Source organism: Pocillopora verrucosa, chromosome 6 (assembly GCF_036669915.1).
Source record: "Pocillopora verrucosa isolate sample1 chromosome 6, ASM3666991v2, whole genome shotgun sequence".
NCBI lineage: Eukaryota > Metazoa > Cnidaria > Anthozoa > Scleractinia > Pocilloporidae > Pocillopora > Pocillopora verrucosa.
The window spans coordinates 12,177,259-12,190,745 of NC_089317.1; the positions used below are offsets into that span (position 1 = coordinate 12,177,259).

At 37.6% G+C, this 13,487-nt stretch overlaps 1 protein-coding gene across 3 annotated transcripts in view; it reads right to left on the reverse strand.

Annotated features, from left to right (window-relative positions):
• LOC131769692 (fibroblast growth factor receptor 2-like) overlaps nt 1-13,487 on the reverse strand; it is a 38,098-nt gene that overhangs the window by 3,191 nt on the left and 21,420 nt on the right. The window contains exons 4-18 of one of the 3 annotated variants that reach the window (XM_066168392.1): nt 12,918-13,061; nt 12,373-12,627; nt 11,431-11,697; nt 10,368-10,619; nt 10,042-10,136; nt 7,824-7,885; nt 7,184-7,404; nt 6,600-6,713; nt 6,482-6,500; nt 5,860-5,890; nt 5,350-5,656; nt 4,306-4,416; nt 3,487-3,677; nt 3,198-3,320; nt 71-141 (exon numbers count right to left, since the gene is read on the reverse strand). In XM_066168392.1, coding sequence (XP_066024489.1) covers nt 71-141; nt 3,198-3,320; nt 3,487-3,677; nt 4,306-4,416; nt 5,350-5,656; nt 5,860-5,890; nt 6,482-6,500; nt 6,600-6,713; nt 7,184-7,404; nt 7,824-7,885; nt 10,042-10,136; nt 10,368-10,619; nt 11,431-11,697; nt 12,373-12,627; nt 12,918-13,061 — 2,263 coding nt within the window. Of the gene's footprint in view, nt 1-70; nt 142-3,197; nt 3,321-3,486; nt 3,678-4,305; nt 4,417-5,349; nt 5,657-5,859; nt 5,891-6,481; nt 6,501-6,599; nt 6,714-7,183; nt 7,405-7,823; nt 7,886-10,041; nt 10,137-10,367; nt 10,620-11,430; nt 11,698-12,372; nt 12,628-12,917; nt 13,188-13,487 lie in introns of all 3 variants that reach the window. The other 2 variants (XM_066168391.1, XM_066168393.1) reach the window with 2 other exon arrangements.

Here is a 13,487-nt window from a genome sequence, read left to right on the forward strand (position 1 = left end):
ACTGCCACAAGTACATCTTTATAGTTAAGAACAAAGAAAATGAAGTAAGAATTCATTGCACAGGACTTACATATCACTTTTGGTGGTATATTTTCCATATAACAGCGCTTCATAAGCTGTCCACTTTACTGGAAGGCGACCCTTAAATTTTTTATTGGAAAAAAAATTTCGGTTAAGAATATTGAGGCCGAGGAAGATGAATGACTATGTGACTCGGAGACGCTCTTTTAAGATATTCAGGATCGCCAGTGCATTAAACATGCCTCCTTTCTCAATGACGAAAATATTCACTCTGAGGGGAATTTTTTTCCATGAAACTACACTTTCCTACTCCATCCCCTGGGTAACTTCAAAATTCCATCCAAAACTTCTACTTCGAATTAAGCTGGGAAAGCACTGTCATATACCCAACTGTTGAACGCACAGCAAACGATACTGTCTGCTAATTTTGATCAGCGTCTGCCAGAATTGACATCATTTCACCAAAGTGAGTTCGTCGATTTCGTGTCTAAGCATACTGGCTGCTGTCCTTAACAAATTAAAGGCACTTTTCGCAGTCTTTGCAACACATTATCAGCTACATCATTACTTAAATATAATCTTAATTGTCTATGAAAGGTTGATTAGGTGAGAGGTAACATTCTCCAAGAGCTAAGCCTGTACTGTAGTGAAGCAACTCATCTTTAACTTCCTTTGTTATCTGGCCAGCGGACAATACGCTAAAAGTGCATCATAGTATGGACCCAGTGGCCCTTACGCCAGGTTGGATTTTTGTGACGAAGATGTGATCGGTAAGGAATTCATAGAAAATTGATGCGTTTATGTTCACAGGAAATGTGATTGGTCAACCGATTCGCAAATAATTTTTAATAGCAAGCAAAGCAAGGGCTGAGGCGATCGGATAAATAAATAATCAGTTCATACTTGGCGTGCGACGTTTAGAGACCATGAGAGAAGCGTAAGAGTTGCTCCAGGCGTAGACGAGAGCATTTCTGACATACAGACACAAATTGTGCACGAAAAAAAGAGTTTATCACAACTGTGTCGGGTTTACCAGGTAAACATGTTCTAACCAACAACCGTGGATAAAGGACAAAGCAAAAACGACCCAGAAATATTTCGAGATAAAATCTTTATTCAAATAATTGTAAAATTTTCTGCTCAGAAGGGAAAAACTGACGAACGACGCGTTGTCGATTCAGCCTGCTTAAATTGTTGTTTATTAAAATTTACGACCAAAAGATTGCGTAGTTTTTTTGTTATGAAAGTTGTATAATTTTAAAACCGCGACAAAACCTTCTTTTGAACAACACTTTTGTGCCATTTCAAAAATAATATTTACCGTTCTAAAGAAAAGTACCTAACGTCGCAAAGCCTCAGTTGAAGTCGAAAAGCTCAGTTTTGTTTTCAGCCATAATGACTCAGTGAAGCAACGCGTTTGGGGAAAAAAAAGTATCGTTAACTCCAGAGCTAATTTTGTCGCTTGAGAGAGATACACGGTCATTGTTTTTCAAAACGAGTATTGCTAAGCATAACTACCATTAATTTTGAGCGCCAAAAGGTCTATCTTAATCGGAATAGAAAGGAATAACATTCTTGAAAGGTATAAAACGTCGCCGCTAAACTTGACGGGAACTCGCAGTAGAGGTGAAACTGTACAAGTCATGTTATGGATGCACGGCCGTGCTTACTTAAGCCAATTTTGGCTTAACTGCATAGAGAAAGAATGTTTTTTTTTAAATTGTTGTAAATTAAATAATGGGTTTCGAAATTAAAACAAAAAGAAAGTTTCCAAGGTAACTTTGATCCTTATAAGGCGCGATACACTCCCTCATCAAACGTATCACTATTTATTAAAGGAACTTTTGAGTAAGTGTATAGACAATCTCAAGTCCGGATATGACGCGAGTGGTTATTGGTTTAAAGAGCGTTCTCTATCAGAGTACAATGTAAAGATCTGAACCAAAGCTGTCACGCCATCTGCCAGATTGTACCATGTCCGACCTTTTCTGGGACTTCTTCTTAGCTTTTTTTTGTTAATTGGAAGTAAATTTTCGGAACAAGCGAGCCGGCAAGTGGCAACAGAAGGGCCGAACAAAGGTTAACATGCCAAGCGATGTAATTTACGCTATCAGAACGTGAGCAGAAACGAAAGTCCTCAAAGAGAAAACGAAATGGACAGTCTGAGTTTTGAACCTTGTAACGTTCAGGTAGATTTGCAAACTTACGTATGGCAATAAAAATCAAACACAGCTAGCTGACACTCCTATAGTATATATAGTTTCGAGTTCAAAAGCAAAACAGAACAAAACAGGAATGATGAAAAATATAGCAAGACTGGCATAACTGTTAAAATTCATACTAATAATGACAGTGTCAGAGCGACTGCGATCCTGCTGAGGTCCATTGCGGCTAGATCATCACGGCGATCCCCGGTAATCGCAGTGAAGCAAGCCTCAGATATTACATCGGCCGCCCTTCGAGTGAACAATTAAGAGCTTGCTCTAATACTATTTCGATGCTTTGACTGGAAGGCTACATCAGTCACAGCAGCCGAGTTTTATGATGCTGTCATTCCGAGCTCGGGCAATCTTCATGTTCCACTGTATTCTGCTGTCGTTCATTCATAAAAAACACGCCTCGAGCAGTTTGTTCTGTAATTGTCATGAGAAAAAACTTACGTGTTTTCTTGAGAATTCGATTTCATTGAATATTTCACTTTTCACTGTAAACTATTGCCGATTGTGAATTTTGATGGTTTGTGAACTTTGATGGTTTGTCATTTTTGACAGCTTTAGTCTCGTTCAACCAATCAGATTATTTGAACCATTCTAACAAAGATCCTGATGAGCTTATTGTAGCGTGCCTTATGAGAGTATGGAGTATGCTGACCACATTGTTGTTCGCTTTGGAAATAAAGCTTGTTTTGAAAATTGACAATAATGCGTGGGAATTTAAAGGATTATTTATTATGAAACAAAGAAAGTAGTCTTGACTGTGCTCTGTTCTGTTGTAAAGCACTTAGAGAGCGGCTAGAGCACTCAAGAAGTGGGTAGAAACACATGACGTAGTCGAGTGTTTCTCCCTACACTTCTTTCGCGATCTAGCCACCTCCTGCGTGGTTTGCAACACAACAGAGCACACTCATGACGAAAACATGTCATTTACTGAAGCAAAGCCTATTTCTTTCTTATTACCTTTGTCTTTCTCTCATAGATATTTTCCTCTTGCACATTTCTAGCCATTCCGAAATCTGTTACTTTACACGTTTCATTTTCTCCGATTAACACGTTACGAGCTGCGAGGTCTCGGTGGATGATCTAACAGGAAGGAGAAAAATAGGCCGTCTGAGATTACATGCGGCTACTAATAAAGCACAATTTTGATGGCGTTGAATACAAATAGTGGTTGTATAATATGATGTGTATGTATATGCAATTCTATCTGATTTAATGTGACAGGTAGTTCCAAACTTCTTAAACTTACAGATTTCGACGACAAGTAACTCATGCCATCAGCGATTTGCCATGAGAACTTCATCAGCTGCTGTGATTTCAAGTTTGTTTGTGGTTTAATATCCGGGTCTTTATAATAAGTGTCATTTAGTCCACGGCTCTTTCTCAGGTAGCCCAGCAAATCTCCAAAAGGAACATATTCTATCAACACCAGCAGTGGCTCTAAGAAAATAGGTCAGAAACGATGAAGATTATTTTACGTTGATGAGGAAAAGCTATGGTACCTAACCAATCCCTGATTACACTATGTTAGGTCAGTCTGTCCAGCTTGGTAACTATGTTAATGTCATAAAACAGCTGCTAAACAAAGCTATTACAGACATTTTACTAGGCATACTACGCACGCAAGGGTTACCTTTTGGGATAAGTGGGTTGGGATGGGTCACGAAGTAACTGATGTTTGCATTTTTGGAAAAGAAAAATAATTTCATTTTCAAAAGATTTCAAACTTCTTGTGGCGCTATTGCATTGTAAAACATGACATACATCGTAAGGCAACTTATCATTTAACTACTTAACGGTAAATTTTCAGGTAAAAAAGTTACAAGGGAGGGGCACTTAAATCACTATGAGGAATCGGACTACATCTCTATCACTGAAGAGCGGTTGGGATATAAATAAGGAAAGTGAAGAATAGGAAATCACTTTTAATGAATTAAATTTAAAAATAGGGGCCCTAAAGTAGCCTCGTTAACTCTCCACGACAACCTCCTGATCTCCGTTTTCCAGTAATTTCCAGAAGTGTTACATCATACACGAATAAAACAAACAGTTGCATGAATCAGCTCACCAGATTCCGTAACACATCCCAAAAGTTTGATGACGTGAGGATGTGGTTTTAGCTGCTTCATTGTGTCAAGTTCCGCCATCAAATCTCTCTTGTCAGATTCTGCAGCGTTACCTAGAGATTAAAACCAGCTCAGAATATGAAAGGATTTAATTTCGTCAGCGGCATTCATTAGTATGGGATCTTTTCGGTAAAATGTCACTCGATAGAGGAAGCCGAGGTAAAATTTACAGTACCTTTTGCGTGTGCTACAGCATTTCACGCGTCCGTCAAGCGTGAGTCATAGGTATTAATTGAATGAACTTCGTAAAGTAAAGAGCGTGCAGTAGGAAAAATACACGCGTACAGAGGTTCATACAAAAATGCGTGTATTTTAACTTGCTTGCCATTCACTGCACGCATTTGCGTGTACTCTTTCACAAAAATGCTATCGCTGTGGGGATTTGTATTCCAAAGTTGAGCGTTCAAATATCATTCGCTTTAACAATTTGCCTTTCACTTAATCTTACTTTTGTGTCAATAATTCGCTCCTTTTATGTGATACAATTTCAACGCAGCATGTCAGAGAACTTAAACATTGACTTTCACCTTCATTTCAAGAAGAGCCAGCCGTTGAAATGCTGGAAGGAACGGGAAATAGAGAAACCTATCTACTTGTGGGAGAGGTATTCTGTGATCACTGAATTTTGTTGTTTGCGAACACAGGCAAAATGGTGCCCCTGAATGACAAATTTTGTTACACACTAGGCAACGATTTCTAGGAACAGATCAACTTTCCTTATTCATTGAAGCACTTGTAATTGTGTTGCCATTTAATGTAGGAATCGATGTTATCAATTCTTTTTGTTTTGACTTCCAAAACTCCATTCAAAATTCGATCATGTTTGTCACAAACTTTTGTCTCAGTACACGCATTTAATGAGTTATAGATGACAAACTTTGTGTAGGTTACACAAAGTTAGCATTTCATACTCACACGCGTGCACTTTTTAATACACGAAACATTTTATCAGATTATAACAATTTTTAAGATATGTAGGATCATACTTTTGAGCATTTTAATGGCCACTGTAGTTGTCCCAGGCCTCCCTCGGAATTGCTCAGCTGTTCCCTTAGCAACCTGACCAAAAGCACCTTTACCGATGATTTTTTCTACACACACGTGATCCCTTGGAACCTCCCAAGAACGTGTTGATGGATGAAGAGGTGCGTAATCAGCCATGTGATGAACGCTTTGTTCTTTGGTATTACGTTCAGTACCTATTTCTTTGAGATCCATGTATTCTGCGCGAGGCTGGATAAATTGTCTTGCATTTGAGCGATCTGCCTCCTGATCTTTTATGGGCATTTCGTTCTAAAAGGAAGAAAAAGAAACAAAAATTTTTTTTAATTCTCTATATCTAAACTTCTCTCTTTTCTACCTTTAAGTCGACGAAATCTCGCGTATGTTTTAACGCTATGGGTCTTTTTTCTAAGGTTAAGTTACCTTGTTTCTCATAAAAGAGTCAATAAAAATGGGAAAAATAAAAGTTAGCATATAATCAGAACTTTTCTTACATCATATACTTCTCTGCTGTCTTCATATGGTCTAAAATAAAACAAAATGTGAGGGTCAAGTATTGGTTATGTTTATAACTGTTTGTGCTTGTGTTGTCACGAGTGCAAATTTGTAGTCAGTCCTTTTATGTCATTATAACAATTTTTTCCATCTTAAAACTAAATTATTATGATAATAATGACTACAACAATGATATTAAAAGTATTTATTTACACACGATAAAATTTCAGCGTGGTTGGTCTTGTCTAAATCAAGTCTAAAAAGGTAAAGAAAATTACAGTCTTAATGAAAACTACAAATACATGATTAAAACGACAAATTGAAGATTCTACCAACGTTAAATAATAAATTAAAATGTGCAAAACTCAGAGGGAATTTTATTAATAGTCCAACCAGCTGTTCACACTGATGCTGAAACTTATTTGTCGTGTCATTCATTTACTTTTTTTTATTGCGAGTCATAGAGCATTAGCAAGAACCTTAAATGAAATCCGAATATCTTTTTTAGCATTTCATTTATCATAGTGAGCTGTAACAAATGTTTTATTCTAAAGAGAGCAATCCCTCGTCTTACTGGATGGAGTCGCTTAACAAATCAATCCCAAAAGCAATAAGACTTACCTTTGCTTTGCCGCAGTTTCTATCAAAGGAAAAAAATAAAAGATGAGGGCAAAGCTACGAAACAAAAGGTGCATAAGAGAATTAGATGGCACCTCAAGGAAAACCAAGAATCATTTACCTTTTTTGTGAATCCAAACCACATGGATAACAAGGATGATATTAAATAGAAGAAGAACTCCGATGATGGCTCCAAGTAAGACGTGTTTACAAGAACATTCACAAATGTTCATCTCTGTCAAATAAAAATTCATAGACTGATTCATGTATACCTGTTCAGACTCGGATTTTTTTCATATTCTGCAACATAAACCTAAAAATTGCTGAAGATGATGTTAAACAAGCGTAGAACTTTTCCACATTGAAATAAACCTGAGGCTGTTCATAACTGGTCTTCTACTCGTGGAAGATTTACGTAGGAAATCCTTTTACTGCGCTGTATTTCTAGGATCTTAATGTCAGTATGAATTGTGTATATGCAATTTTCCGGTATAAACAATTCTACCAGTCAATCAATATACAAAAAATGATCAACAACAGAAAAGATTTTACTGATCTCAATCAAAACATGAGATGGGTTACCACAGCCGCCATGGTTATCTGATTGTTGATGTATAATTAGGATGGTTACTTATAACCTAAGGTTGCAAAAACTATTTTCGTGACAGTAAAGAATTTTCCTTACGACTCGCCGTGCACCTTTACCTGTTGGTTCCTCCGAAGTAATAGTTGTTTTGGTGGTGCTAGGAGGTTCATCAGAAGGTACCTCATCATCAGAAATCGCTTGGATTGATCCTGGGTCAACTGCAAAGTCTCCAAAACCTTTGCCTCCAGGTGTAACAGCTTTACTCAGAACTGACAAAACTTTGCTTATCTCTTCATCTTGATTGAATTCCAGTGAGAGATAGACAGTTATGCTGCCGCACCTAGGGATAACAATGGAGTCACGACTTAACATGCAAAGAAAATCCCAGAGAACTTTCAAGTGGTATAGCAGCATCAAGGCAACCAACACAAACTGTTAAGTTCGCATGCGAGCTGTAATTTTTGGCGACGTGATGAGTGCTTCTATTTTTTAATCTTTTGTAATCTCTATAAAGGCTTTGAAAGACGCAAGGACTCCTAATAATATACAGTGTTTTACCCAGGCTAATAAAAAAACGTTTTAAACAGGAAGATCTGAATTCAGATGTTCTTGGCAGGATGGCAGGAATTCAATATGTAAAATGGCAAACCCGGTTCAGCAATGATCCAGCCAGTGCAAACTGCTTTAATGACTCGCTTATAGCCTTCTGGAACGAATAACAAAGTTACAGAAATATAATATTACAAGCAAATATCTCACTTGTACTTTGTAGCTTCCACCGCTTCCAACGACGGAAACACTACTTTAAGAACTTCACCTGCCTTTCAGGGATTTAGACAAAAATTCCATCAATTAATAAGCTCTAACAAGGAAGATTACTTTGAGGCACACACAATATCCGGTCATTTAAATATCCTAGATTTGCTCCAAGTAAGGTAATCCGGATTCCGGAATCCAGGAAATTTTTGCTCGTGGAATCCGGAACACTGAGCATTGGAATCCAAAATCCAGCTTTTGGATTCCAGAATCCCGCTAAGGAATGAATCCAGAATCTATTTGCTGAAAATCCATTTCAAATCGTATTAACGGCTTTCACGCACATCCATGCAACCACAGTCATGTTAAAACGCAGACTGCAGACCGTGCACACCACGTAGACCATGCAGACTGCGCTTATTTCGCTAGAGAATTTCGATTGTTACAGTTCGCGAGACACTGATAAATTCATTCATGATCACCCAACCGACTTCGAAACTCACACGGCCAAAATTCCCTACCAGCTATGAATCAGTCTTCTCTTCCGGAAGTATAGGAAAGATAATTTGTTATTTTTAGAAAATAACCGTGTAAATGCAGATCTTTCGCGAATTTGCAAAGGTATAAGTATAGCCGAGTTGGTTGAACACCGTTTTATGCGCAATCTCATAATGTCGAACATCATCGCCAACTACAGTACATGTAGGAAAACAAGCTTTTCTTAGTCATAGTCGATTTGATTGCAACATATACGAGGTGTTATTAAAATTGCATTTCAGTTTAAATTTTTCCTCAATACTACGGTTTTTGTGCAAAAGAAAAATTAAAAAAGCAATTTGAGATGATAGGGAAACATTTTCGAGATGTTTTCTTGGCAGTTATAAGTCGATTTTGGATACAAAAATTGGCTATCTTTTCCCAGCCAGAACAATGTTATGCTGCTTAGTTCGACAGTTTTTTACAAATTAAAAATGATCAGAAATGATTTAAACTATAAATTATTTTGATACCCTTAAATCAATTCAAAACCTAGAGGAAACTGAATGAAACAAATATGGCCTCGCCTCTTCAGAGTTGCTAATAAGATGGGGAATGGATGACATTGGACTTAAGAGACGGACAGTCTCAACAGGTATTCCTGGAAGAAATTGCTGTAATATATTTCTTGTAGTTAGCAAATTTTGTTATGGAAATATGAATAGATAAACATGCATTCACAAGCATGTCCTTCAATAACTAAATCCGCCATTGAAGTTATTCTTAGAAAACGAAATGCCAAAATTAGGAGCAAACAAAAAACTAGAATTTGGAATATTTTGTGTTTTGGAATCCGGAATCTGCAGGGGTACAGTCCGGAATCCAGCACCTGGAATTCGGAATCCACAGCGTGGAATCCAGAATCTAATACTGTCCTGGATTACCTTACATGGGGCGACTAGATCTTCTCGGGTGCATATTCCACTTCTTTCTCTCTATTTTGAATTTCCGAGTTACGTAACGCCGAGTTGGTTATGATAATTACATAACGCCGATTTGGTTATGATAATTACATATCAGGAAGCGTGAGTAAAGTAATTGTTTTAGTAAAGACGCACTCAGAATATAACTTGAGCATCTCTTTATTATTTTGGTTTGACAACGAGCGGAAAACAATAGCAACCTCCGTTCTTAAAATAACAATAACATGCTTTACAACTTCGTGAACATGCATGCCTGCATGATCCGATAAATGATTAAAAAAAAATGAACTTTGCGTATTTTTCGATGTTCTTCAATGGAAAAGTGGATGATTTGAAAGTTTACATAGCTTTACACTTTCTGAAATTACTCAAAATGAAAAGTTTTCACCTGAATGGGCCGAAAAGATCGTGTTTACCTTCCGGGAGGCGAGTGAAGAAAGCAGTCACTAGCCAATGTTCAGCCGATCAGTAGGCTATGAAGTAAATCTAATTCTGTTTTAACTTAAATGAAACAGATAGTCTATGGCCGTAGCTAAATAGAGGAAGTTTTTTTAAGCTTTTAAGGCGTGTAAATTTAGCGATGGAAAGTAAAATCGTCGCAGTCAATTTATGGTTTGCGAGTTTTTTGCTAGCTCCTGATCTAAACTAGGTGATTTTGTCCACAATAAATTTATTCCACAGTTGACCCCCTGGTATTACTAATTCTGACGTGATTTTTCTTCGATCGATTGTTGTAAATCGCCTTAATTTCTTTTACTTACTTTGGACTGTAGTTGCTGAAGGGTCTCTTGAAGATTATCGCTGCAGTCTCTGTTGGTGACGGTTAACTTGATGTTGAATTTATCATCAGATACAACTTTAGAGAGAAAAAAATTCAAAAATTCACATCCGTAACATACACAAACACATACACACATATGTGAATGTTTTTTACTTTATGAATTCTACTTTCATCCACGAGAGACCATGTTTTAAAAAAAATTTCAATTGTTCTGTTATTTCATAGTCTTTGTAACATTGTCAACATTAAACACGAGCCGCATTTCAAAATCGCTACGTTTCATAACATTGGATCAAATCTACTTACTGAGGTGAAACCATTTGAAAACCACGTTTAATTCATTTTCGACTTTGCAGCGATACCAACCAGAGCTGGACTCTTTTACTTGAAAAATCACTTTACTGGGATTATCTTCAGAATTCCAATTCATGTCGACATCGTCCTTTGTCCAGGTAACTATTGGTGTTGGGTAACCGTCTTGATAACACGAAAAGCTAACCTCTTCTCCAGGTTTCTTACTAAATGTCTGATTTCCAGGGTTTGTGATCACCGCTGGATCTTTGATTCAAAAAACAAACAAAACAGAAAAACAAGAAGAAAATCAATGTTTTTCATTGTGTAACAGGCATACAAAGTGAAAATCCAATAGCAACGAACAGTAATACGCAAGTTATAGTGCTGAATTATGGCAGAATTGAGGCAGTTCAGCCAGGAAACTAAATGTATGTTGCTAAAGCTAAGTTTTACTTTGCCGAAATAGGTAAACGTTTTCACGGCAAATGCCTATTCATAAGTAACGCAAACCTGATCCAAGGTTATCTTGGCGACAGGGAGACTACGGTGGCCAATAAGCACCTTGCACCTCTGGGCCAAACCAAATTTTTATTAGCTCTTAACATGCTCTAAAAGCAACGGAGAACACGTACCATGGGGAGGGCAATACTGAAACACGCATGACTCTACCTGTTCACCGTTCTGAATGGGTCTGTCGTTCAGTGGTCAGACCACATCTTTGCCATATCTTTGAAGAGGTGAATGTTATATGCCGTAATTAAAATACTCCGTGGGATTAAAATACTCCTTGCAAAGAACTCTACCAGTGACATGCCGCGAACTATGAATCTGCACAAGTTTAAAGAGGTTCGCCTATGTCTTTTGAGTTTTATTTCGTTTCTATAGCTTATGAATTTATTTTTACATATCACTCTAGTACTAGTTGTATATTTAGGAATCTGGGTATTAAACCCTTACGTCTTCAAAGGTAAGACGTTGTCTCTACTTTGCAACATACAATTACTTTGCTTAGGGTTTAAGTATTTAACGTTAAATAGTAATGCACAGTGTATAACTATTTTACCTACATACTTACAGTTCACTATGATGCTGGCTGTAGCTGTAGCAGGTGTTCCCACTCCATTACTAGCTATGCACTGATACTGGATTCTGCTGTTTGCTGTCCTAGGTCTGGTTACATTCACGACAGCGAGCAGCGAGGCATTAGATAGAAAGTCAGAACTGCCAACCTTACTCCATTTTATGTTGGGTTTTGGTTTGCCAGACGTAGCACATGTCAAATTCAAGTTGCTCCCTTCGAGGACAGTTTTTACAACTGGTAAAACTGTTACGTTTGGAGTATCTGATAAAAGATGAACTCCCCAATGAATACCGCTAAAGTTATGATTTCATATGAGAAATTATCATTATCATACTACTTATAAAAATTTCAAAAGGCCAATATTTTTCCATGAAATAGAAAAGCACTGCATTGAAAATTTTAATGCTATGAATAACCAGAGGCACATCGAATTTGAGCACTGGTATCTCGGCAGTTATGAGCCATCTTTATGGCTTTACAAGACAGTACTATTAAATGCATTGGGAAACATCTAACCAGATGTGAAACCTCTTACCACTGCCATCGGAATGAAAACCAAAAAGGCAGGGTCAGTTTTCTCTACCAAGGAAAAATTAGCCGGCAGAGCAGGTGTGAATTAGCAAGGGAGTGCTCAATATTTTCTTAGGGAAGATTATGACCGCCATCTTTGATTTTAATGGCAGGGTAAGGCTGGGGAGAGAGAGAAATTTATATTAAAGGGAGTGAAATTTCCTCGCCGCCGCCTCCATCTCCAAATCAAACATGGCCGGTTGAATAAACGATCGTGAGCTTGTCAACGTGAACTCGCCCTTATAAGTACCATTCTAAGACGCCTGCACTAACATAAGTATTAGCAGAGGATCTTAGCACTCTACGTTACAAAACAACAATGCTATACTATTGTCTTCATGCAAAGACGTATCGAAGTAAACTTACCAACGGCTGCGACAATGACACTAGCATTCTTTCCGGTGCCAACTTTGTTGAAAGGAACACACGTGTAGGAACCATCAGAAATCACTGAAACATGAAATATCCCTGAGCCGCTGGTCATGATGAGGTAATCATTGAAATATAAATGAAATTCAACTTCAGGACTACCATCAGTTTGGCAAATTAAACTAAGGTGACTTCTGCGAAGCACTGTGGTGTTCCTGGGAACTGAAATGAGTTTTGTGCCAGCAGGAGTATCTAAAAAAAAAAGGAATAAGTGTGTCAGTCTAACACCAATAGAACTACTAAGACTGTTGTATTTTCTTCCTGCAGCGAAGAGAATAGCTAGTTTTTATATTCGTTTTACAGGTCATGCAAGACTCTTGGGTAAAAAAAGAACCTCGAGAAAGAAGTCTGAGAAATGATCGCCATTGTAGAAAATTAGTCGATAGCGTAACAACGCGCCCACTTATAAAGTGCTCTGTTACGGCAAGTCAGAACGCGCGCTATATAGAAAAGCTACAGAGTTCACACGATCAAATACTTACAGTGCACTGTCACTGCTAGTGCTCCTTTTGTTCCATTACCATAAAAATTGAGCGGAATGCAGCTGAAGATTACCATTCTTGCTCTTTCACTAACAGAAGTTATAATCACAGCATCGTTGTCTGCACCATTGATATACTCGTTACCTTTGTAAAATCGATATTTTGCAGGTGGATTGGCCTGTGCGCTGCATGTGATACTGAACGTTTCATTCACAACAACGACGTTGTTAGTCAGATTAGTTGTCACAATGGTGTTTACTGGGTGGTAGTCTATAATGAATTTAAAAGAAAAACGCCCTTCTGGTTGAGCTAAGGTAAGTTTTATACCCTTGCAGATCATTGTCTACTCTAAAAATACATAGCTCATTTTTTACCTTGAATCTGGCATAACGGTGCGCTACAATATATCTCACCTTAATTTTTAAATTCCAACAAAGAATAAAATTTTGTGAAAAGTAGCTGAATTTGTTTTGTCAGATATTTCTGATACATCTACGACATTGAAATTGGTAAATAAGCCTTTCATTGTTTTCACAGCCTACATAAATTGTTGATCGGAATATTTCGACT